This window comes from Lissotriton vulgaris, chromosome 5 (assembly GCF_964263255.1).
Source record: "Lissotriton vulgaris chromosome 5, aLisVul1.2, whole genome shotgun sequence".
Taxonomy (NCBI): domain Eukaryota; kingdom Metazoa; phylum Chordata; class Amphibia; order Caudata; family Salamandridae; genus Lissotriton; species Lissotriton vulgaris.
The window spans coordinates 1,912,323,894-1,912,350,311 of record NC_141693.1 but is presented as its reverse complement, the minus strand read 5'-3'; the positions used below and the strand labels follow the sequence as shown (position 1 = coordinate 1,912,350,311).

Sequence of the window (26,418 nt, the reverse complement as noted above, 5' to 3'; positions counted from 1 at the left end):
TACCTTCCAGATCATCTCTGCCGAGGCCAGCTCTAATGTCTTCTGTTCTCCCCACGGAGTTCCACAGGGATCCATCCTGAGTCCCCTATTGTTTAACTTGTACCTCCGTCCCCTAGCCAACCTTGCTGAGAATTCCGGTCTTACTTTGATGACATATGCCGATGATTCCCAGATTGTGTTCTCTCTTTCTAAGTCGGATACGTCTGCTCCATCTGCACTCAAAATAGGCCTCCACGAGATATTCCGCTGGATGTCGGCCAATCAACTTAAATTAAATGGGGACAAAACAGAGGTCCTCCTTCTTGGAAATAATAGGGACCTATGGAGTGATCCCCATTGGCCGACCGCATTAGGCAAGCTACCGCCTCCAGCCACCCAGGTCAGAAATCTTGGGGTCATTATAGATGACAACCTTTCAATGTCACAGCAAGCTAACAAAGTAGCGGGCATATGTTTTACGATTCTTAGATGGCTCCGTAAAATCGTTTGGATGTTGCCACTCCCCACCCAGAAGACCGTAGTCAATGCCTTAGTAACTTCTCGGCTTGACTACGGTAACATCCTGTACCTGGGTGCAAACAAAGCAGTAGTAAGACGCTTACAACTGGTGCAAAATGCCGCAGCCAGAATGCTTTGCAGAATACCCAAACATGCCAGGATCACAAAACATCTCAGGGACCTACACTGGCTCAGAGTCGAAAACAGGATTCGTTTTAAAACGCTGAGCTACTTGTTTAAAATTAAAGCTGGGACTGCCCCCAAGTATCTCCTAGATCTTGCCAAACTCCATGTCCCCAATCGCAATCTTCGCTCAGCTACATCAGCAAAGTTTGCGGTCCCCAGGTATAAACGGGCCAAAATCGGGGGGAGATCATTCTCACATCTGGGTCCAACCCTGTGGAACACTCTGCCCATTCAAATACGCAAAGAGGAAAACTACAGGATCTTTAGGAAAAGCGTAAAGACCTGGCTGTTTGACCTATAAGTACCCTGGACTCCCTCTCTGGTTAGCTGGGCTCGTGATCCTCCTTTCGGCGCCGGGAAACCCTTTGTGGGTAGCTGCGCGCCTAACAAATGCTATATAAAAAAAAAAAAAAAATACTGGCCAGCGCTGGGGTGGGGGTCGGGGGGTAGGAAGAATGCCTCACTCGTGCTTTCAAGAAAAAAAAGTTATGTTCTCAACGCAGTCTGGCATAAAATACCCCCTGAAGCCACTGTTTAATGTTAAGACAGTGTACTGCACACAAGGCCAGCACAGTAGGTGGCGTGGTGATGCCGAGAGAAGCAGGGTCACCTCATCACATCTCCACCGCAGAACCATTCCTTGCTGGGCAGTGACAAACTGTGAGGTTGCGCACAGTGCGCATGCTGCGGGGTTAAGAAGATAAAACTAACTAAATCCTGTGCTACTGAGTTATCACTGTCCGTGTCTCCTGCATCTCTTTCCCAGGACATTCTGCGTGCTTTTGATGGCATTGTGTCAAAAGTAGGTGTCATGTTAACCTCGGGCCCTGTCTGCAGGGATCCTAAATGGTTTGACCATTCTTGCTCAAAATTAGGCCGTGAATTAAAAGTGGCTCTGAAGTTAAGTCCTAGGGACCCTACTTTGATCAGGTCATCGCGCCTGACCTATAAAAAGGCCTTGGTTCAGCGCAAGGCAGAAGTAAAGGATAATATTTGGCAAGATTTGCTAGACCCCGACACCCTCAGTAATAGTGAAAGATTTTGGAGCATTATTAACAAACCTTTATTTGACATGGTAGATGACAACCTAGTTGGCACCAACATCACTGAAGATGAGTGGGTATCCCACTTCAGTCTTATTTTTAATAGTAACAATCCACAGTTAGAATTTGACAGAGGTGAACAAAGAGTAAGCTTGCCACTCTTTACTATTAATGAGGTCGAGAAAGGCATCCTGGGGCTGTCAAGTAAGAAAGCTCCAGGCCCGGATGGTATGCCCCAGGACTTATTTAAATCAAAGGAATCCCTTTGGGCGCCAGTCCTTACTGCTGTGATTAACGCAGCTGCAGAACATGGCTGCCCGAGGTCCTGGGGGACATCCAAAATAGTGCCAGTGTTTAAGAAAGAGGACCGGAATAGTACATCCTGTTACAGGCCAATATTGCTAATTGACTCTGTGGTCAAAGTAGTGGGTGGAGTAATCCTGAATAGATTAACAGCCTGGGCCGATGCACATGGGGTAATCTCCAAAATCCAATATGGTTTCCGGCCTGGTCACTCCACAATAGCGCAGTGCGTTAATCTGTATATGATCTTAGGGAAGTACACTTTGGCCCGGCAGGGCACCATCCACATGGCGTTCATGGACCTCTCCTCTGCTTTTGATTGCGTCAATCGGGAAAAGCTCTGGGAGGCCATGGCCGCCATGGGGTGGAGTCTAACCTGGTTAACTTCCTGCGGGATTTGCATCAGGGTACTAAGGCTACTGTGAGGTATTCGCAGGACCTTAGAGTGTCTAGGGATGTTTGTGTCCACAGGGGTGTTAGGCAGGGCTGTATTCTGCCCCCCTTTCTTTTTAATTTATACATTAACAACTTGGAGGAATTCTTATTAAATACTGGTGCGGACTATCCCTATGTTGGCCGCAAGGGCTTGCCTGTTTTACTATACGCGGATGACGCTGTTCTTCTGGCTAGTACCGCAAGAGGTCTTCAAACCCTGTTGAATGCTTTTTACAGCTTCATGCAAGCCCGCGACTTATCTAGTAATAACATTAAATCCTTTGTAATGCAGGTGGGTCAGCATAACAAGAAGCCGGTTACATTTAGGGTTAACGAGGAGAAGGTCCCCATTACCAGAACATTCTCATATTTGGGAGTTCTGTTTGACGATCAGCTAAAATGGGGAGTATTACTACAAAGGAAAAGGGGGGAGATAACTCGGTCTTTCGCTGCTATTTTTAATTTTGCCAGGAAAATGGGTAAAAGACCTATTGCCGCACTATTAAAGATTCATCAGGCAAAGAGTGTGGCAATAGGAAGTTATGGTAGCGAACTCTGGGGGTACGCAGCTGTCAATGATATCGTGGTTGCAGAGAATAACTTCCTGAAACAGATTTTGGAGGTTCCGAAGGGGACTCCCAACTTAATAGTGCATGAAGAAACTGGTATCCCTTTTATAAGTGACACCCTAGCACTACGGCCACTAATCTACGGGCTAAAATGTTGGTTAAATAAAGATCTGACCTTAAACCACCTACTCCTGAGGGAAGCTCTATCTATGGACAATTTGCTCAAAATCCCGTGGCTAAAATATCTGAAAGATTGTTTTTTTGGTATAGGGCGTCTAGACCTTTTTTTAAATCCTGATTCAATCATGCACGCTGACGTAGAGTTTGTGAGGGAAACTTTCTCCCTATCAAAACGTATGCATCGTGAAGAGGTGGAATTGAATAAACCCAGCATCCGAAAGTATGTTATATTGAAAACTACACCTCACATGGAGCCATATCTATCTTGGCCCATGTCGGGCTTCGATCGGTATTTGCTAATTAGGTTCAGACTGGGCTATTATCATCTTTTGTTAACAGTTCCAAGGGGTTCTCACCGAGGCCAAGTGCTACCTCCCTGTGGCTGCGACAATGAGTCTCTGCAGGATTTGGTGCACTTTTTATTCATCTGTCCTTTTTATGATTTACCTCGAAGGTTTTATTTAAAGCCCCTTTTAAAAAAACTAAACTTCGCCCAGGTCAGACCAGCCCTTTGTTATCTGCAACAGTTAAATTCTGAATGCACACTATTTGTGATTGGTTTCTTAAAATCCGCCTTAAAATCCAGAAATAGCATGGAGGGTTAATCGTCTAGTATCGCTGCTACTTTCATACTCGTCTAAATGTGATTGTTACTTTTTAACATGCGTTTTAATATTCGGGATGTTCTTTTAACGCTTGTGCATCAAGTTTTATTGTGTTATTTATAAAGTGATATTGTGCTTTTATGGTTGTTTCTGTTTGAATAACTGAATAAAGATTTTTTGACTTGACTTGCTACCGAAGGACTTATGGAGGTGGACGTTGACTAGTAGTCTCCAATTGGCGAGACTCAATTATTAACTGTTCACTAATTATGACTATAGTCAAGTCAAGTCAAAAAATGTATATAGCGCGCTACATACCCAGAGGGTCTCAAGGCGCTTGAAGAGGGGTGGGGAATTACTTGTCAAATATCCATGTTTTAAGTTGCTTTCTGAATGCTAGGTGGTTCTGAGTAAGGCGAAGGTAAGTGGGAAGTGAGTTCCAGGTTTTAGCTGCCAGGTAGGAGAAGGATCTACCTCCCATGGTGGTTTTGTTGATGCGAGGTACAGTGGCAAGGGCTTGGTTGGATGATCGTAGCTGGCGGGAGGGGGTGTAGAAGGACAGTCGTGTGTTGAGGCATTCGGGTCCGATTTCGTAGAGTGCTTTGTGTGCGTGGGTTAGGAGCCGGAAAGTGATCCTCTTATTGACGGGGAGCCAGTGGAGGTTTTTCAGGTGACCGGAGATATGTTCTTTACGCAGGATGTCTAATATGAGCCTGGCTGAAGCGTTCTGGATTCGTTGGAGTTTTTTCTGGAGTTTAGCAGTAGTACCGGCGTAGAGGGTGTTTCCGTAGTCCAGTTGGCTCGTGATCAGAGCGTGGGTGACCGTTTTCCTAGTTTCGGTGGGGATCCAACAAAATGTTTTTTTGAGCATGCGAAGAATGTTGAAGCAGGATGAAGAGACGGCGTTGACTTGTCTGTTCATCGAAAGTGAGGAATCCAGGATGACGCCCAGGTTCCGTGCGTGGTCCGTCGGGATGGGTGCTTTTCCAAGGGCTTCTGGCCACCAAGAGTCGTCCCAGGCAGAGGGGGAGGTACCTAAGATAAGGACTTCTGTTTTATCTGAGTTCAGTTTCAGACGGCTGTGTTTCATCCATTCGGCTACTTCTTTCATTCCTTCGTGTAGGTTGGTTTTGGCGGTGCTAGGGTCATTGGTGAGTGATAGGATCAGTTGAGTGTCATCCGCGTAGGAGATGATGTTGAGGTTGTGTTGGCGTGCGATGGCCGCGAGGGGGCTCATGTATACGTTGAAAAGGGTGGGACTGAGTGAGGACCCTTGAGGTACGCCGCAGATGACTTCAGTGGACTCAGAGATGAATGGTGGGAGGCGGACTCTCTGAGTTCTTCCGGTGAGGAACGAGGTGATCCATTCTAGTGCTTTTCCTTGTATTCCGATGTTTCTGAGGCGCTGTAGAAGGGTGCTATGGCAGACTGTGTCGAAGGCTGCGGAGAGGTCAAGGAGGATGAGGGCGACTGTGTCTCCATTGTCCAAGAGAGTTCGAATGTCGTCTGTTGCTGCGATGAGGGCGGTTTCAGTGCTGTGCTTGGCTCGGAAGCCGGATTGTGAGGAGTCGAGGGATTTGTTTGTTTCGGGGAAGGCGGCGAGCTGGTTGTTGACCGCTTTCTCGATGACTTTGGCCGGGAATGAAAGGAGCGAGATGGGGCGGTAGTTTTTGAGTTCGGTGGGGTCAGCTGTGGGTTTCTTCAGGAGGGCGCTGAGTTCGGCATGTTTCCAGCTTTCCGGGAAGGTTGCGGAGTCGAGGGAGCAGTTGATGACGTCTCGGAGGTGCGGTGGTATGATGGAGTCTGCTTTGTTAAAGATGTGGTGAAGGCATGGGTCTGTGGGGGATCCTGAGTGGATAGAGTTCATCAGACGGATGGTGTCCTCAGTGGAGATTGGCTTCCAGTCATTGAGGGTGTTCAAGGGAGGTGGGGGTCCTGCAGGGGGATGGGTGGGTTGGTCTTCGGGTTGGTTGTCGAAGCTGTTGTGGATGTCTGCAATTTTGTTGTGGAAGAATGAGGCTAGGGAGTCGCAGAGGGCCTGAGAGGGGGTGATGTCGTTGGAGTTGGCCGAGGGATTGGTAAATTCCTTGACGATGTTGAATAGTTCCTTGCTGTTGTGGGCGTTGGTATCTAGTCGGTCCTTGAAGGCGGCTTTCTTGGCATTTCGGATCAGTTGGTGGTGTATGCGGGTGGCGTTTTTGAAGGCGTCCTTGGTGCTGGTGGTTGGGTCTTTTTTCCAGGCCTTCTCAAGGGAGCGGCAGAGTTTCTTGGATTTCTTAAGATCATCGTTGAACCAGGAGGCCTTCTTGCTGCCAAGTTTGATTTGTCGTTTTTTCAGTGGTGCTAGGATGTCGGCGCTGTTGGATAACCATAGGGTGAGGTTGGTGGCGGCTTGGTCGGGGTTTGAGGAGTGGGCTGGGGGGTTTAAAAGAAGCGTTGAGGAGATCTGGTCGATGGTGATTTTGTTCCAGTTTCTTTGCAGAGTTGGTTGGGGGTGGTTGTTGGGTATGGGCTTGTTGTAGCTGTGGTCAGTCCAAAGGAGAGCCGTGGTGTGGCTGAAGGAGACATGGTTGCTGGAGGTGAAGATAGGGTCGAGTGTGTGACCTGCGATGTGGGTGGGGGAAGTGACCAGTTGTTTAAGTCCGAGGTTGGCGAGGTTGTCCAAAAGGGTGGTGGAGTTGCGGTCGTTGTTCTTTTCAAGGTGAAAGTTGAGGTCTCCCAGAAGGATGTAATCTTTGGAGGGGAGCGCGTGTGGCGTGATGAAGTCCGTGATGTCCTCACTAAATTGTGCGCGGGGTCCTGGAGGTCTGTAAAGGAGGGTGCCTCTGAGTGTGGTCTTGGGGTCGATGTGGATCTGGAAGTGAAGGTGTTCAGAGTTGGCGAGATTGACGTCAGAGCTGGTTGAGATGTGGATGGATTTCTTATGGACGATAGCGATTCCTCCTCCTGTGTGGCCGGTACGGTCCTTGCGAATGATCTTATAATCTTCTGGGATGGCAATGGTGATGTCTGGGGCAGAAGAGGCGTTCATCCATGTTTCTGTTAGGAAGGCGACGTCCGGAGAGATGGTGTCTAGTAGATTCCAGAGGTCAATGGCGTGCCTGCGGACCGATCGGGTGTTGAGCAAGGTGCATTGTAAGTGGGTGGGGTCGGATATTTGTGGTGTGATCGTAGCGGAGTTGTTGTCGGTGCAGTTGAATTTGCAGGAGGAGCATGAGAAAGGTCCGTGGGTGTGTCCAGGAGCGGCTTGGACGCAGTTGGGGGAGCGGCCGGGGTTAAGGGCTAGGAGTGTGGTGGCATCGTAAGTAATGCGGGAGGGGTGGGCATGACAAGGGCCAGGGGGTATGGCGCTGGGCGCGGTCCAGGCGCGGAAGGGCGTAGACGGGCTTACCTTTGGCGCACCTTCGGCGCGGCCGTAGCGCGTGGACGCTGCGCGTGGGACCATCCGACATAAGTGGACAGTGGAGGGGGCGGAGCGTGGGAGGGGCTGCTGGGAGGCGGGCCAAGGGAAACGATACCGCAAGATGGTGGTCGGGGTAGAAAACGAAACTGAGGCAGTGTAAATAAACAACAGCAATGGCGATTACACAAATTCCAAGAACAAAAGCTGGCTCAAACAGTGTTTTGGGGCAATCGCGCTATAAGCAAAAGATAAGGTGCGGCGCTACAGTGACGCGCTATGGAAGCTGACAACAATGACTGACAGAATGAAATAAATGAAATAAATGCAGCGCGCTACGATACCCTGCGCTGGTAGCAGGGTCAGGCGCTTCTGGAGGTGCAGGACTGGAGAGTGGCTCAAGCGCTACAGGGAAGGCACTCTGAGCGGAGGTAGGAAGCGAGGGGAGCGACCGTATAGGCAGAAGTCCAGACGGTCACAGCGGAAGGTGAAGCGAGGTGAGCTATATGTTCGTGGGTGGGAGGGGCTGCTGGGAGGCGGGCCAAGGGAAAGGATAGGGCAAAATGGTGGTCGGGGTAGAAAACGAAACTGAGGCAGTGTAAATAAACAACAGCAATGGCGATTACACAAATTCCAAGAACAAAAGCTGGCTCAAACAGTGTTTTGGGGCAATCGCGCTATAAGCAAAAGATAAGGTGCGGCGCTACAGTGACGCGCTATGGAAGCTGACAACAATGACTGACAGAATGAAATAAATGCAGCGCGCTACGATACCCTGCGCTGGTAGCAGGGTCAGGCGCTTCTGGAGGTGCAGGACTGGAGAGTGGCTCAAGCGCTACAGGGAAGGCACTCTGAGCGGAGGTAGGAAGCGAGGGGAGCGACCGTATAGGCAGAAGTCCAGACGGTCACAGCGGAAGGTGAAGCGAGGTGAGCTATATGTTCGTGGGTGGGAGGGGCTGCTGGGAGGCGGGCCAAGGGAAACGATAGGGCAAGATGGTGGTCCGGGTAGAAAACGAAACTGAGGCAGTGTAAATAAACAACAGCAATGGCGATTACACAAATTCCAAGAACAAAAGCTGGCTCAAACAGTGTTTTGGGGCAATCGCGCTATAAGCAAAAGATAAGGTGCGGCGCTACAGTGACGCGCTATGGAAGCTGACAATAATGACTGACAGAATGAAATAAATGAAATAAATGCAGCGCGCTACGATACCCTGCGCTGGTAGCAGGGTCAGGCGCTTCTGGAGGTGCAGGACTGGAGAGTGGCTCAAGCGCTACAGGGAAGGCACTCTGAGCGGAGGTAGGAAGCGAGGGGAGCGACCGTATAGGCAGAAGTCCAGACGGTCACAGCGGAAGGTGAAGCGAGGTGAGCTATATGTTCGTGGGTGGGAGGGGCTGCTGGGAGGCGGGCCAAGGGAAACGATAGCGCAAGATGGTGGTCGGGGTAGAAAACGAAACTGAGGCAGTGTAAATAAACAACAGCAATGGCGATTACACAAATTCCAAGAACAAAAGCTAGCTCAAACAGTGTTTTGGGGCAATCGCGCTATAAGCAAAAGATAAGGTGCGGCGCTACAGTGACGCGCTATGGAAGCTGACAACAATGACTGACAGAATGAAATAAATGAAATAAATGCAGCGCGCTACGATACCCTGCGCTGGTAGCAGGGTCAGGCGCTTCTGGAGGTGCAGGACTGGAGAGTGGCTCAAGCGCTACAGGGAAGGCACTCTGAGCGGAGGTAGGAAGCGAGGGGAGCGACCGTATAGGCAGAAGTCCAGACGGTCACAGCGGAAGGTGAAGCGAGGTGAGCTATATGTTCGTGGGTGGGAGGGGCTGCTGGGAGGCGGGCCAAGGGAAACGATAGCGCAAGATGGTGGTCGGGGTAGAAAACGAAACTGAGGCAGTGTAAATAAACAACAGCAATGGCGATTACACAAATTCCAAGAACAAAAGCTGGCTCAAACAGTGTTTTGGGGCAATCGCGCTATAAGCAAAAGATAAGGTGCGGCGCTACTTTTGCAGTGATGGTGATAGACACTGGTGTTTAACAATTGGGACTGTAAATAAGCATATTATGTTTTGATGTGTGTTTTTATATCCGTACAGAATGTGAACCTGACCATTGGCCATTTCCACAGAAAATTTCCATACCAGTAAAAGTATGGTATTTTCACTTATATATTTTTTTTCACACAATTTGAGCGGAGTGACATAGCAAATGGTCCTGAAGAATGCTAAGAACCATTTTGGTCTATTGAGGCAGAAACATGTTGACCTTTTCCTAATAGGGAACATCTATATCCCTATTTTCACCAAGCTTTTTTAATCTATCCATTGGGGACATCAATAAAGGATTGACCCTGTCAACAAGGAGATAGTTTTAATTTCATCACTTTAGAAATGTATTTTTGCACTCTGCCCCTCTACCTGCCCTACATTGAATGACATTAAACACCTCACACTCCTCTCCTACGGGGGAGTTGTAGCCCACAGTGCATACCTTGCGGTACAAGTGTGTAAGAGGGAGCCCAATGATGAAGCATACCACCTTAAGGTGAGTGAGAGTTCTTGTCTTAACATATGTGTGGGTCAGTCCCTTTCCCACTCACTTTTGTTTGCTTTGGTGAGTAATTAGGATCAAACATCTGGTTACCTTTTTGTGAATTTTTATGCACAAATGCTTTACACATTGCCTCTGGGATAAGCCTGACTTCTCTGCCACCCTACCAAGGGGGTGAGCAGGGGTTATCTTGGGTGTGTAACTCCCTTGCCCTGACTAGAGGGGCAGGTTCTGCTCGGCTTAGGTGCAAACCCTAGCAACCAGGACCACATTTCTAACAGCAATGATATCCGATGCTGCTTCCCTGAAAACTGACCAGAGTGAGGTCTTTTGAACTGAGGTAAGATGCCGCCATCAGCCCAGCCTTAGGGGGACATATCCCTCATGAGGGGCCGGGGCAGCGTATACACCCTTGATCAAGGTCAGCCAGTTTGTTCCTTGTTGCAGGGATCCAACACGCAGTCTACATATGTCCAGACAACGTCCAGACCACAGAGGACTAGTAACACACTCCTGCCAGGTACAGCGCGAAGGGAGAACAAATAGGGAAGATACATAGCTAGTTTAACCCATATATAAGCGCCCAGCGATGGGAAAAATTAATGTATTTCAAATCTTTGGGTGGCGGTAGGGGTGTCTACCTCGGGTAAAGACTGAAACAATAATATATTAGAGGGCGCTATATCGGGTTTGTACTGACGGAGCCACCCGGCCCGTCCAGACACGCACGCACACACACAGCCTGGGGGCGGTTCAGCCCTCAGGTATAAATAAATCTTCGGCCCCTAACTGTGAGCTAGTGTCTGTGCGTCTCATTATTGCGCAATATATAGCTAGGCCCCACTTCGTGGCATAGGCCCTCACTGCCCCTGTCAGATACTACACTGGCGACGAGGCGGGTACTTTGCCCACGCCTCGCCCCCGCGGACGCGCCTGCTGTGTCCCGCGGCGCCGTCAGTGCTGCGCTCGCGCTGCCTGCGCTAGAGCCGTGGCCTGTGCCGAGTTCCCTCGCGGGTGTCGCCCCGCTGTGTTGATCGGCCCCAGCTTTCTCCCAGCTGCCGGGAGGTGATTTGCGCCTGTCGCGGCGCTGAAGGTGAGCCACAGGTGGAGCCGCTGTGTCCGCCGCTCCACCCGCACTGCTGCCCGCACCACCGTCACCTCGTCTGCGGCCCAGCGCTGCCCCCACTGCGACCCTGCAGTCGAACGCATCTGCGCTTGGGAGGGGTACACAGAAGTGAAGTGGCAGCCCTCGGGGGGAGTGAATCAGCCCTCGCTGCACCCCGCGACCGATCACGCTTCTCGCGGACAAGAGGGAGAGACCCGGCAAAAGCTCACGCATCTCGCGGAGCACCCAGCGGGACCGTTCTGAGGAGGGGAGACGCCCCAGTGTCCCCCACGCCGGCCGTCCAGGCCTCGAAGAATCCAGATAGGCGGCTCTGCCTCGCTGACAACACAGTTTTAGCCTCCAAGAAAGGAGAGAAGGCCCTCCAGTCGATTGCTGCGGCCAGTCACCACGTGACTTATCCACACACCCACGCCAGCACGGATGTATGACGTTAGCATGCATACTATTACCACGCATACCTTTACAACGCGGTATTTACAACGAATACCATTACAACGCATAGCGCTTTGAGGTGCTGGATAGTGGTAAGTATAATTTTATATTCCAACTCCAGTCCCCATGGACACTAGGGAAGGTGTTGGATATAAAATTAAACTTATTCCCTATCCTAGAGCGCCCCCCAGCGCAATGCGTTGTAATGGTATGCGTGGTAATGCCTGCGTTGTAGTGGTAGTGCGTTGTAAAAAATGCGTGCTAAACATTGTATACCCGTCAGCGCGCCAGCCATGTGCCACTGCACTGCCAGACATGAGCCAGCCGGCAACAGGAGGGGCTGCGGCCACCGGCACTGCCCCGCGAGTTCCAACTCCACCACCTCTGCCACCACCTAATGCCGGTCAGGCGCAGGCAGGACTGCCAGCTCCGGTCCCCGCCACCAACGTTGTGCCTATCGCTACTGGTCAGGCCATGGCGGCGCCGCTCCCGCCATTCAGCGAACTGTCCGACCCTGCCGCAGCGGCTGCGCGGTGGCGCCTCTGGCTCGGAGGTCTAGAGCACTATTTCGTGGGGGTCAGAGAGACCGACAACAAAGTCAAACGCTCGCTCCTCATGTGCTATGGGGGTGACGAGCTCTATGAGCTGTTCGAAACATTGCCGGACAGAGGCGGCGACAGCGACTAAACGGCGGCCATCACAGCTCTCAACCGCCATTTTGACCCCCGCGTCAACCCCGACTATGAGTGGTTCAAGCTGCGCCAGGCCCGCCAGGCGGAGGGCGAATCTATCGACGTCTTCTACGCGAGGCTGCGCAAGCTTGCGACATCGTGTGAGCTGCCGGACAGAACACTGGAAATTAGAGCCCAGCTTATCCAGGGTTGTCGGTCGGTTCAGCTGCAACGCCTCGTCCTGAGACAACCACGAATCAGCCTGGACGAGATCCTCGTGCTGGCGAGGTCGCATGAGCTATCTAATGCAAGAGCGGATGTGATGCAGGCCACGCTGGACAGGCCTACTGCGCCGGCCAAGCACTTGTCCATTAAAGAAGAACACGTGGACGTAATCCGTAGGAGACCGCCCCCCTCGACACAGAGAAACCAGCCTTCGGCGTCCACTTCACGCTCTGCCTGCGGCAACTGTGGGATGGAACACCCCCCCAACGGTCGGTGTTTTGCCCGTGGAAAGTCGTGCTCCAACTGCGGCAAGTTAAACCATTTTGCGAAAGTATGTCGCAGCAGCGGCAGCCTTCGCGCAGGCCCTAGCGGGAGGAATGCCACCCAAGGAATACGTCAAGTGTCTCTTGAAGACCCTGAGCAGGGGGGCGACGCTCAGCAAACCGCGTTCCGCCTAGATGAGGACGACGACAACGATGTTTTTTTTGTCTCCTTCGTCGGCCAGGATGGATCCAGGAGGAGGCCGCCACCGATGTGCGAAGTCCAGATTGGGGGTTCTCCAGTTCAAGCATTGATCGACACTGGAGCATCAGTGAATGTTATGGACAGTACACAATACGAGCTGCTACTCCCTTGCCCACCGCTCATGCCCTCGAAGGCCAGGATATACACATACGACAGTGACGACCCCCTGCCTCTACGCTGCGTCATCGAGGTGATGGTGTCATGCAACGACCAGAAGGTGAACACAAGATTCCACGTGACCGGTGGCAAGCGGGGCACGCTGCTCAGCTGCCACGCAGCTGAAGACCTCCAGCTAGTGTTTTTCGCTAACCAAGTACATGAACAACACGCCGACTCCCTGCTGAGGGAGTTCCCAACACTATTCCAAGGCCTGGGCCGTCTACGATAAAAAATGTTCAAGCTACAAATTGACCGCACGGTCCGGCCGACAGCACTGCGGCATCGGAGAGTGCTGTTTCTCCTGCGGCCGCAGGTGGAGGAGGAGCTGAAGAAGCTTGAAGAGCTCGGGGTGATTGAAAAGGTGTCAGGCCCCACCCCATGGGTGTCACCCCTCGTCGTAGCGCCTATACCCAAACAGCCGGGCGCAATAAGGTTGTGCGTGGACATGCGCCTCCCGAAGAAGGCAGTCAAAAGGGAGCGCCATCTCACGCCCACTATGGACGACATAGTGGCCGACTTAAATGGAGCTAAATGGTTCTCCAAATTGGATCTAAACGCAGGCTACCACCAGCTGGAGCTCCACCCCGACAGCCGGAACATCACAACGTTTTCGACTCATGTCGCCCTCCGCTGATACAAACGCCTGAGCTTTGGTGTATCCTCGGCCGCCGAGGTTTTCCAGAATGCAATCAAGGAAACGCTGTTGGGGCTGCCTGGTGTTATCAATCTGAGCGATGACATTTTGGTCTTCTCCAAGACCCTAGAGGAGCATCATGGACACTTGAGAGCAACACTCCAGCGCCTAGCGGAGCACGGACTAACACTACACCGAGAAAAATGCTCATTCTACAATGAGTCAGTTGAATTCTTTGGCTACATCTTTTCTCGCGAAGGACTCAGAGTAGACCCGAAGAAAGCGGAGGCCATCCGGTCAGCACCCAAGCCGGCGTCAGCAACCGAAGTCCGCAGTTTCCTAGGGATGGCCACTTATTGTGGTCGCTTCATCCCCAACCTGGCGTCCCTCTCGGAACCACTGCGCGCACTCACCAAGTCAGGGCAACATTGGTCATGGTCCGCGAAAGAGGACGACGCTTTCCGCGCTGTGAAGGAAAGTTATGGCGTACTTCAGGCCACATCGGCAAACAGAGGTAGTCGTGGATGCCAGCCCTGTAGGGCTAGGGGCGGTCCTGATGCAGAAAACGGAAGATCACGAATGGGTGCCCACGGCATACGCCAGCCGGGCGTTGACAGCAACCGAAATGCGCTATGCGCAGATTGAGGGGGAAGCCCTCGCCATAAAGTGGGCATGTCAACATTTCCATCTGTACCTTTTCGGCCACAAATTCACAGTTGTGACGGATCACAAGCCGCTGGTCCCGCTGTTTGCAGGAACTGCCAGGTTGGCACCACCCAGAATCGAAAGGTGGGCCGTCCAACTCCAGACATATAGATTTGAGGTTATCTTCCGCCCCGGCGCAGACAATCCCGTGGACTTCCTCTCGCGGCATCCGAGACATGAGTCCAGCACGTCGGAACAAGAGGATCTGGAGGAGGTTGAAGAATTTGTCAAAGTACTGTCACAAGACGCTTGCCCCAAAGCCCTCACACTGGAAGAGATCGGATCGGCCACAGAACTAGATGAGTGCCTACGCCGAGTGAAGCAAACCTTAGACAATCGCAGTTGGAAACACTTTCTAGATGGAGCCGGCGCCCTCACTACGGAGGAACAGGTATTTCGCCAACAAATGTGGCGAGCTCAAAGCGAACTCAGTACAGGGCCCCACGGAGTGGTTCTGCGAGGTACATCCATTGTCATTCCCTCGAGCCTGCAGCGCGAAGTGGTACGTCTCGCCCACCAAGGACATCAAGGCGTAGCCAAGACAAAAGCCCGCCTGCGGGGAAAAGTATGGTTCCCGGGCATGGACAGTGTGGTGGAGGAGGCTGTACGGAACTGTCACTCCTGTGTCATCACGAGTCAGGAACCCGCACCACACCCAGTCATCACGGAGAATGCATGTAACACTCCCTGGTCCAAGATAAGCATTGACTTTGGGTCATTCCCGGACGGTCGACAGGCTCTGGTGTTGATTGACTCATGCCCCCGATTTCCGGTAGTAGAGGTGATACCCTCCACCGCCTTCAGCCACGTCAAACCAGCTTTGGATCGAACATTTGACATGCTAGGGTTCCCGGATGAGATCAGGTCTGACAATGGGCCGCCGTTCCAGGGGGCAGAGTTCAAGACATATCTAAACAGAAGAGGCATACACCACTGGAAAATCACACCGCAATGGCCTCAGGCCAATGGGGAGGTCGAGAGGTTCATGAGGACAATGAATCGGGCACTACAGATAGGTGTGGAGAAAGGAGAAGCGCCGGAGGAGTGTTTATCGCAGTTTCTGAATGCGTACCGACAGACACCACATTGTACCACCAAGTGCGCCCCGGCGCACGGCATGTTCCGGAGACCGCCAGAGACTGTGTACCGGCAAGCCCAACGTGGGAGGCCCCAGGGCTAAACCACGAAGAGACTCAGGCCCGAAGACGACGCACTAACGAAAGAGCCAGCCGTGCGAGGAGAGCTGGGGTTAGGCCACTGGCAGTGGGAGACCGTGTGGTCCTCAAGACTCGCCACCCCAATTGGAAGTATCAAATGACATTTGAACCCGAGATGTGGGAGATCGTGAACATTCATGGCAGCATGGTGTCTGCGTCCCATGGCTCGAGAATGGTGACGCGGAACGTGTCAAGTCAAGTCAAGTCAAGTCAATAAATTTATATAGCGCGCTACATACCCAGAGGGTCTCAAGGCGCTTGAAGAAGGATGGGAAATTACTTGTCAAATATCCACGTTTTAAGTTGCTTTCTGAATGCTAGGTGGTTCTGAGTAAGGCGAAGGTGAGTGGGAAGTGAGTTCCAGGTTTTAGCTGCCAGGTAGGAGAAGGATCTACCTCCCATGGTGGTCTTGTTGATTCGAGGTACAGTGGCAAGGGCTTGGTTGGAGGATCGTAGCTGGCGAGGGGGGGTGTAGAAGGACAGTCGTGTGTTGAGGCATTCAGGTCCGGTTTCGTAGAGTGCTTTGTGTGCGTGGGTAAGGAGCCGGAAAGTAATCCTCTTATTGACGGGGAGCCAGTGGAGGATTTTCAGGTGACCAGAGATGTGTTCTTTACGCGGGATGTCTAATATGAGCCTGGCTGAAGCGTTCTGGATGCGTTGGAGTTTTTTCTGGAGTTTTGCGGTGGTACCGGCGTAGAGGGTGTTTCCGTAGTCCAGTCGGCTCGTGACTAGAGCGTGGGTGACTGTTTTTCTAGTTTCGGTGGGGATCCAGCGAAATGTTTTTTTGAGCATGCGAAGAATGTTGAAGCAAGATGAAGAGACGGCGTTGACTCTTCTGTTCATCGAAAGTGAGGAATCCAGGATGACGCCCAGGTTCCGTGCGTGGTCCGTCGGGATGGGTGCTTTTCCAAGGGCCTCTGGCCACCAAGAGTCGTCCCAGGCGGAGGGGGAGGTGCCTAGGATGAGGACTTCTGTTTTGTCTGAGTTCAGTTTCAGACGGCTGTGCTTCATCCATTCTGCTACTTTTTTCATTCCTTCATGCAGGTTGGTTTTGGCAGTGTTAGGGTCTCTGGTGAGTGATAGGATCAGTTGAGTGTCGTCTGCGTAGGAGATGGTGTTGAGGTTGTGTTGGCGTGCGATGACCGCAAGGGGGCTCATGTATACGTTGAAGAGGGTGGGGCTGAGTGAAGATCCTTGTGGTACGCCGCAGATGACTTCAGTGGCCTTTGACTTGAATGGTGGAAGGCGGACTCTCTGGGTTCTTCCGGTGAGGAACGAGGTGATCCATTCTAGTGCTTTTCCTTGGATTCCGACGTTTCTGAGGCGTTGTAAAAGGGTGCTGTGACAGACCGTGTCGAAGGCAGCGGAGAGGTCGAGGAGAATGAGGGCGACTGTGTCTCCATTGTCCAGTAGAGTTCGAATGTCGTCTGTTGCTGCGATAAGGGCGGTTTCAGTGCTGTGCTTGGCTCGGAAGCCGGATTGTGAGGAGTCGAGGGATTTGTTGGTTTCGAGGAAGGCGGCTAGCTGGTTGTTGACCGCTTTCTCGATGACTTTGGCCGGGAATGGAAGGAGTGAGATAGGGCGGTAGTTTTTGAGTTCGGTGGGGTCGGCTGTGGGTTTTTTCAGGAGGGCGCTGAGTTTGGCATGTTTCCAGCTTTCCGGGAAGGTTGCAGAGTTGAAGGAGCAGTTGATGACATCTCGGAGGTGCGGTGCTATGATGGAGTCTGCTTTGTTGAAGATGTGGTGAGGGCATGGGTCTGTGGGGGATCCTGAGTGGATGGAGTTCATCAGACGGATGGTGTCCTCAGTGGAGATTGGCTTCCAGTCATTGAGGATGTTCAGGGGGGCGTGGGGGTCCTGCAGGGGGATGGGTGGGTTGGTCTTTGGGTTGGTTGTCGAAGCTGTTGTGGATGTCTGCAATTTTGTTGTGGAAGAATGAGGCTAGGGAGTCGCAAAGGGCTTGAGAGGGGGTGATGTCGTTGGAGTTGGCTGAGGGGTTGGTGAATTCCTTGACGATGTTGAATAGTTCTTTGCTGTTGTGGGCGTTGATATCTAGTCAGTCCTTGAGAGCGGCTTTCTTGGCATTCCGGATCAGTTGGTGTTGTGTGCGGGTGGCGTTTTTGAAGGCGTCCTTGGTGCTGGTGGTTGGGTCTTTTTTCCAGGCCTTCTCAAGGGAGCGGCAGACTTTCTTGGATTTCTTAAGATCATCGTTGAACCAGGAGGCCTTCTTGCTGCCTAGTTTGATTTGTTGTTTTTTCAGTGGTGCTAGGATGTCGGCGCTGTTGGATAACCATTGGGTGAGGTTGGTGGCTGCTTGGTCTGGGTTTGAGGAGTGGGCTGGGGGGTTTTGAAGAAGAGACGAGGAGATCTGGTCGATGGTGATTTTGTTCCAGTTTCTTTGCAGAGTGGGTTGAGGGTGGTTGTTGGATGTGGGCTTGTTGTAGGTAAAGTGAACGCAGCTGTGGTCAGTCCAAAGGAGAGCTGTGGTGTGGCTCTGGTTCAAGCGGGTGTCAGCAGAAGAGGCCGCGCTGGAACAGGCATCGGAGGATGTCGAAAGCGGCGAAGACTACCCGACTTTCCCCGAAGCACCCGCCAGCCAACCAGGCGTCGAACCGTCACCGCCCAGAGGAGAAGAAGAGCCGAACACCACCCAGGCAAGCCCAGAGTGAGAATCAGGTGAACCAGTGAGGGAAGATATGACCAACGGGCAACAAAGCCGGAGGTACAACCTACGACCAAACCCGACCCCCAGCCAGAGACTCCAGGACTATGCATGGAGGCTCCGAGACACTGTGAGACCTAAGTGAGGCTGGACTGAATATCTATAGGTTTGGAGGGATGTACTGACGGAGCCACCCGGCCCGTCCAGACACGCACGCACGCACACAGCCTGGGGGCGGGTCAGCCCTCAGGTATAAATAAATGGGCTTGTGGTCTTCAGGGCCGGACTGGGAACCAGAACCGGCCCTGGCAAAGTGCTCGGCCGGCCCCCTCCGGGGAAGGGGGGGAGGGGGGGGGGGGGTGGTGGGGGGCGGATTGCGACCACGTTCTGTGCCAGGGCCGGTTTTCGGTCGTTTTTGTTACAGGGCCGATTTTGCAGCATAGCTGCAAAAACTGCCCTGTAACATAAAACGGCCCCCAGGGGCCCAAAACCGGCCCCCGACCATGCGGCCCACCGGGGGATTTCCCGGTGCCCGCAACGGCCAGTCCGGGCCTGGTGGTCTTCGGCCCCTAACTGTGAGCTAGTGTCTGTGCGTCTCATTGTTGCGCAATATATAGCTAGGCCCCACTTCGTGGCATAGGCCCTCACTGCCCCTGTCAGATACTACAGGGCTGTGTCCACCTCTTTGCCGGAAGTACACAGTAACTGTTAACACTCCGTGTACTCTTGGGCATATTGTGATGTTCCACCTGTGATTAACACCTGCTCTCGGACACCATCAGCCTCCTGCCCAGGAAACAACCTGCCAGGTCCAAGCTTCACTCTTCACTAGCGCATGACACCACCAGACACCTTGTGCTCTTTGAAGCCTCAGGAGGAACAGGAGAGCCCAGACCGCCGCCCCCGCCACCTTCCCATCCGCCCCACCCTCCCTCCACACCCCTCGACGAGAGCTCCAGTTTGGGAGACTCTTTTAAGGCAGCGCTGTGTGATACAAGAACTAAACAATACACCCCGTGTGCTCCTGGACAGCCGCCGGAATGGGAAAGCCTCTGGTCTGACTAAACAAGCAAAACTCTATCTGCGTCCGCCTAAGATTTACGCTTATTTCACAAAACTTCTCACCTGCAACTTGAAATATCGTTTTTTTCTAATACACTTTTTAATCCTTGTGCACTGCATGTTGGTCGACGGTTGGATGGTTCCAGGTTATGTACAGCATTGCATTTTGCAACTGTTTTTTTTTTTTTGCTTGTGCGCTCACTAAAGCGAAAAGACATTTCTCTGTGGGGAAGCCCATTAACTATTCCGCAAGTAAATGGTGACCTTGTGCTGGTGAACATTTACCTCTGTTTACCGCAAGTGAAACTGAAAGCAAACTATCATAATTGTGATTCTGCCAACTGACCTTTGTGGACTCGTTTGTCCAGAGTTTAGTTGAAGCAAAAGTCGATTTTTCAACGGCTGCAGAAAAAACCTACCGCCAAAAATTGAATAATGCAAATCGGACCCGTTGTGCTGCCCACCATTTTTGTCCAGGTGTGTGCCTACTCACCCTGTGCTCCTGGGCAGCCTCTGGCATTAGAAGGGCCGAGTGAGACCACACCCGTATTTCACAGCTGTGGCGTTGTACACAGCTGTGGACCTTGTACTCCTGGGCACTGCAGCCTCTGGAACGGGAAAGCAGGGTGTGCCACCCCACCCATATCACAGAGCTATGGCATACAGTACACACCTTGTACTCCTGGGCAGCTTCTGTAATGGCACGGCGGCGTGAGACCCCACCCATATCACAGAGCTGTGGCAGACTCACCTTGTACTCCTGGGCAGCTTCTGTTATGGCACGGCGTGAGACCCCACCCATATCACAGGGCTGTGGCAGACTCACCTTGTACTCCTGGGCAGCTTCTGTTATGGCACGGCGTGAGACCCCACCCATATCACAGAGCTAAGCAGACTCACCTTGTACTGCTGGGCAGCTTCTGTTATGGCATGGCGTGAGACCCCACCCATATCACAGAGCTGTGGCAGACTCACCTTGTACTCTTGGGCAGCTTCTGTTATGGTATGGCGTGAGACCCCACCCATATCACAGGGCTGTGGCAGACTCACCTTGTACTTCTGGGCAGCCTCTGGAATGGGGCGCACCGTGTGCTGCTTGTGATCCTCGGCCTCTCTACAGATCAAACAGATGGGGTGCTGGTCATCTTCACAGAATAGTTTCAGTTTCTCTTCATGTTCTCGGCACAGGTTTTCCCCCTGGACGGGCACACTGGGGGTCTGAATCTGTTTTAGCAGCTCCACCATGTTTCCCAAGTGTCGGTTGGGTCTAAAGGTTTTCTTCGGAGATGTTTCTCTGCACTGAGGGCAGGGGAAGTCTGTCTGCAGCCCCTCCCAGCACCGAGTGATACAGGACAGACAGAAGACATGTCCACACTCCACGGACACGGGATCTGTGAAATATTCCAGGCATATGGAGCAGGTGGCCTCCTCCTTCAGACCCTGGAGCTGGTTTGCTGCAGCCATGTTCCCTCTGAGGTGAAACAAGTGTAGTTTCGTTTCTCGTCAGATTGTAACTTTGTACGGAGAGACGGTGTCTCCGTCTTCACTTCCTGATACGCCCCAGGGAGCCGTAGATTTTTACTGGCTGGTTTACACCTGTAGAGCTAGATGGACAGTGACGTGGTAACTCTGCCACACGCCCTAAGACAATCAAAGAAGATTGATTGCCCGCAATAGTTAAGCAGCAAAAAACAAAAACAAAACAAGCATTGGCATAGCCACTAGGTCTCGCCTTTGGCACCTTGTAAGTGTTTAGCCAGAGCTATTGGTTTTGCCAATGTCTTTAAGCTATGTTGTAGAGCATTGAGGCTTCTATACACCATGTTGAAAAGTTATAATATAAAGTGTTACGAAAGCAGTCTTCAAGCACGACAAAAAGTAGAGTAGAGTGAGAGAGCAAGAGTTATAGGAAGTGAAAGAAAGAGTAAAGGAGAGATTTGAGATGGAGGAAATAAGCAGGTGGATGAGGCAGGGGCCTGGGACAGTATTGGAGCTCGGTCTGCAGGTTATTGTCGAAGTACTTGGCACAGGTAAGTGGGACAGGCAGGGCCAGGTAGTGTCTGCGTAATGGCTGGTTAGCTGCAGCTGAAATTAAGTAGCAATGTGACTAGGAAGGACTTCCGGGGGCAAGGGGCAGGACTGGAGTGGGCAGCAGGAAAAGCAGGTGGCAGTGCAGCGCTGGGACAACAATTGGGACGTGGCGGGCGGTGCAGAACGGAGAGCAGGGAAAGCAACAAAAAAGGCTGAAGCAGAGGTTAATCTTTTGCTACTGCTATTTATACTTGAGGTAATTTTGGATCTTTTTTATTAGCATTTTTAGTGTTACCTCTAGTATTTATATGCCTTCTCCAGATTAGAAATAGTCCAGGGAAAAAGCGTTTGAATACCAACGTGCATTGGTGGTTGCGCTCACAGTTTCATGGCGTTCCCACTAGTGCAACACCCATCTCTCTATAGGAGAATTACACACGAAAATATGTCTGAAAATCTTTCTTGAGTGTAGAACACGCTTTTTGAATGTCAAGTGGCAGTCCGGCCATCTTCACCTGTACACTAAACATACACTGCTACATTGTTTTGCACTTAAACTGAGACCTGTTTCAAGTTGTGGAAGGAGGCCTAAGCAGATTCAACATGGAGAGTTCTGCTATATCGAGTACATCGATTCATTTATTAAATACATGACGGAGAGAAGGGGGGAGAGACTACAGAGGAGGTGGACATAAAAGAGAATTGAGGGGCTAGTTACACTGCAGAATGATTACGCCAATGGAAAAAGGAGAGAGTGAGGAGGGAGCGGATAGTTACATGTGGAAAATGGAGGCAATCTTTGGAAGTAGCGAGACACAGAGGAAGGGAGACTAAAGAAAAGGAAGGATGGGTGAAAACAGGAAGAATGAGGAAAAAACGGAGCGTGAAGGGGTACGTAGGGAGAGGAGGGATAAGGAAGGCAGGTGAAAGCGAGACAGTGGAAGGAAGATATGCAGTGAGAAATGGAAACATCAGCGGACAATGGAAAGGCATGAGGAGTGTGGAAATGAAGGAAGGGTATTAGGAAGAGAGGAGAGGAAGGGGTAGGAGACATTCAGGGAGTGATACAGGAATACAGGAACGAGGAGATATAAGGGAGCAGGTGCAATTGGAAAATGAAAGGACCCTGTACATGTTGTTAGTGGCATCGCGTTCAGGAGAAATATCGATAGTGAAAAAGAAGCACCCTCTACAGGGTCACTCTGCAGAACACACTCCCAGGACTGCGAGCTGCGCATTGGCCGCTGGTGAGAATAATTCCTACTCTCATTGGTCAAGGAGGCGGCAAATGGGGCCACAGAAACAGAGGTGCTGTGACGTCACAGGTCACCTGATTCCTACTCTCATAGGTCAAGGAGGCGGCAAATGCCCGGTTACTCACCGGTAATATTCATTACTCCGGGTCCTGGTCTTCCCATCCCATTCCTTAACAGTGAGCAGCTAGTCCCCATACCTAGCAGAACTTTTTAGCACCTCCCCCAATATGGTGCCACCAATCAGGCGAGCACATAAGGGGAAGTGTGTCACACAACTTCCTGAGAATAACAAAGAAACCCAGAAAACAAAGAGTTCAAGTTCAAGTTCAAGTTCTAGAATTTGTATAGCGCACTACTCACCCAGAGGGTCTCAAGGCGCTTGAGAGAGGGAGGTGCTTTACTTATTGAATATCCAGGTTTTTAGTTGCTTTCTGAAGGAGAGGTGGTTCTGTGTAAGGCAGAGGTGGGTGGGGAGAGATTCCAGATTTTGGCTGCTAAGTAGGAGAAGGATCTTCCCCCCATGGTGGATCTGTGGATGCGCGGAATTGCGGCAAGGGCTTGATTGGACGATCGTAGTTGGCGGGAGGAGGTGTAGAAGGAAAGTCGCGTGTTGAGGCATTCGGGTCCTAGGTCGTAGAGGGCTTTGTGTGCGTGGGTGAGGAGACGGAACGTTATTCTCTTATTAACAGGGAGCCAGTGGAGGTCTTTCAGGTGGCCGGAGATGTTAGCTTGCAGAGGGATGTCCAATATGAGTCTGGCTGAGGTGTTTTGGATGCGTTGGAGTTTTTTCTGTAGTTTGTCTGTGGTTCGGGCGTAAAGGGTGTTTCCGTAATCCAGTCAGCTTGTGACTAGTGCATGGGTGACCGTCTTTCTTGTTTCGGAGGGGATCCAACAGAAGATTTTTTTGAGCATGCGTAGGATGTTGAAGCATGATGATGAGACGGCGTTGACTTGTCTGGTCATCGAGAGGGAGGAGTCGAGGATGAAGCCCAGGTTAGGTGCGTGGTCCGTACACTCGACCCCATCTTCACTTCTAGCAAGCATATCTCCTTCAGTCACACCACAGTTCTCCACTGGACGGACCACAGCTGCGTTCACTTTGTCTACAAAAAGACCACAACCCACAACCATCCTCAACCTACTCTGCGTAGAAACTGGAACAAAATCACCATCGACCAGATCTCCTCATCGCTTCTTCAAAACCCCCCTACCCACTCTTCGAACCCCAACCAAGCAGCCACTAACCTCAATCAATGGCTAACCAACAGCGCCGGCAACCTAGCACCTTTGAAAAAACGCTAACTCAAACCAGGCAGCAAAAACGCTCCCTGGTTCAACGATGATCTTAAGAAATCCAAGAAACTCTGTCGCTCCCTTGAAAAGGCCTGGAAAAAAGACCCAAACACCAGCACCAAGGACGCCTTCAAAAACGCTACCCGCACACACCACCAACTGATCCGGACTGCCAAGAAAGCCGCACTTAAAGACCGACTAGACAACAACGCTCACAACAGCAAGGAATTATTCAACATCGTCAAAGAATTTACCAACCCCTCAGCCAACTCCAACGACATCACCCCCTCCCAAACCCTTTGCGACTCCCTAGCCTCGTTCTTCCACGACAAAATTGCAGACAACCACAACAGCTTCGACAACCAACCTGGAGACCTACCCTCTCAACCTTCTGCCGTACCCTCATCCCCCTTGAACATCCTTAATGAATGAAACCCAATCTCCACTGAGGACACCATCCGCTTGATGAACTCCATTCACTCAGGATCCCCTACAGACCCATGCCCTCACCATATCTTCAACAAAGCAGACTCCATCATAGCACCACACCTCCGAGACGTCATCAAATGCTCCCTCAACTTCGCCACCTTCCCGGAAAGCTGGAAACACGCCGAACTCAGCGCCCTTCTGAAAAAACCCACAGCTGACCCCACCGAACTCAAAAATTACCGCCCCATCTCGCTCCTCCCATTCCCGACCAAAGTCATTGAGAAAGCTGTCAACAACCAGCTGGCCGCCTTCCTCGAAACCAACAAATCCCTCGACTCCTCACAGTCCGGCTTCCAAGCCAAACACAGCACTGAGACCGCACTCATCGCAGCAACAGACGACATTCGAACACTACTGGACAATGGAGACACAGTCGCCCTCATCCTCCTCGACCTCTCCGCAGCCTTCGACACAGTCTGCCATAGCACCCTCCTACAACGTCTCAGAAACATCGGAATCTAAGGAAAAGCACTGGAATGGATCACATCCTTCCTTACCGGAAGAACTCAGAGAGTCCGCCTTCCACCATTCAAGTCTGAAGCCACTGAAGTCATTTACAGCGTGCCACAAGGATCTTCACTCAGCCCCACCCTCTTCAACGTATACATGAGCCCCCTTGCGACCATCGCACGCCAACACAACCTCAACATTATCTCCTACGCTGATGACACTCAACTGATCCTCTCACTCACCAAAGACCCGAACACCGCCAAAACCAACCTACATGAAGGAATGAAAGAAGTAGCCGAGTGGATGAAGCACAGCCGTCTGAAACTGAACTCAGACAAAACAGAAGTCCTTATCCTAGGTACCTCCCCCTCCGCCTGGGATGACTCCTGGTGGCCAGAGGCCCTTGGAAGAGCACCCATCCCGACGGACCACGCACGGAACCTGGGCGTCATCCTGGACTCCTCACTCTCGATGAACAGACAAGTCAACGCTGTTACATCATCTTGCTTCAACATTCTTCGCATGCTCAAAAAAACATTTCACTGGCTCCCCACCGAAACTAGAAAAACAGTCACCCACGCACTGGTCACGAGCCGCCTGGACTACGGTAACACCCTATACGCCGGTACCACCGCAAAACTCCAGAAAAAACTCCAACGCATCCAGAACGCATCAGCCAGACTCATACTAGACATCCCGCGTAACGACCACATTTTGAGTCACCTGAAAAACCTCCACTGGCTCCCCGTCAATAAGAGGATAACATTCCGCCTCCTAACCCACGCACACAAAGCACTCTACAAACTTGGACCTGAATGCCTCAACACACGACTTTCCTTCTACACTCCCTCCCGTCAACTACGCTCCTCCAACCAAGCCCTTGCTGAAGTACCTCGCATCAACAAAACCACCATGGGAGGAAGATCCTTCTCCTACCTGGCAGCTAAAACCTGGAACTCACTTCCCACTCACCTACGCCTCACTCAGAACCACCCAGCATTCAGAGATCAACTTAAAACTTGGATATTCGACAAGTAATTCCCCTCCCTTCCCCTAGCGCCTTGAGACCCTCTGGGTATGTAGCGCGCTATATAAATTATTTGACTTTGACTTTGACTTTGAGTCGTCCCAGGCAGAGGGGGATGATCCTAAGATGAGGACTTCCGTTTTGTCCGAGTTTAGTTTTAATCGGCTGTTCTTCATCCACTCGGCTACTTCTTTCATTCCTTCGTGTAAGTTGGTTTTGGCGGTGTTAGGGTCTTTGGTGAGGGAGTGGATCAGCTGGGTGTCATCTGCATAGGAGATGATGTTGAGGTTGTGTTGGCACGCGACGGATGCGAGGGGACTCATGCATACGTTGAAGAGGGTGGGACTGAGTGATGATCCTTGTGGTACGCCGCAGATGACTTCGGTGGCCTCTGATTTGAAAGGGGGAAGGCGGACTCCCTGGGTTCTTCCGGTGAGGAACGAGATGATCCAGTCGAATGCTTTTCCTTGTATTCCGACTTTGCTGAGGCGTTGTATGAGGGTGCTATGACAGACTGTGTCGAAGGCTGCGGAGAGGTCAAGTAAGATGAGAGCAACTGTTTCTCCGTTGTCCAGTATCGTTCAGATGTCGTCTGTCGCTGTAATGAGGGCGGTTTCGGTGCTGTGTTTGGCTCGGAAGCCAAACTGAGAGGGGTCGAGGGATTTGTTGAATTC

General features: G+C 51.7%; 1 protein-coding gene across 1 annotated transcript in view; it reads right to left on the bottom strand.

Moving 5' to 3' along the window:
• Positions 1 to 20,750, bottom strand: part of LOC147717704 (E3 ubiquitin-protein ligase TRIM39-like) — a 267,634-nt gene extending 246,884 nt beyond the window's left edge. Inside the window, exon 1 of the mRNA XM_086924491.1 lies at positions 20,249 to 20,750. Coding sequence (XP_086780617.1) covers positions 20,249 to 20,662 — 414 coding nt within the window. The 5' untranslated portion in view covers positions 20,663 to 20,750. The remainder of the gene's footprint in view (positions 1 to 20,248) is intronic.
• Positions 20,751 to 26,418: the final 5,668 nt, after the last annotated feature.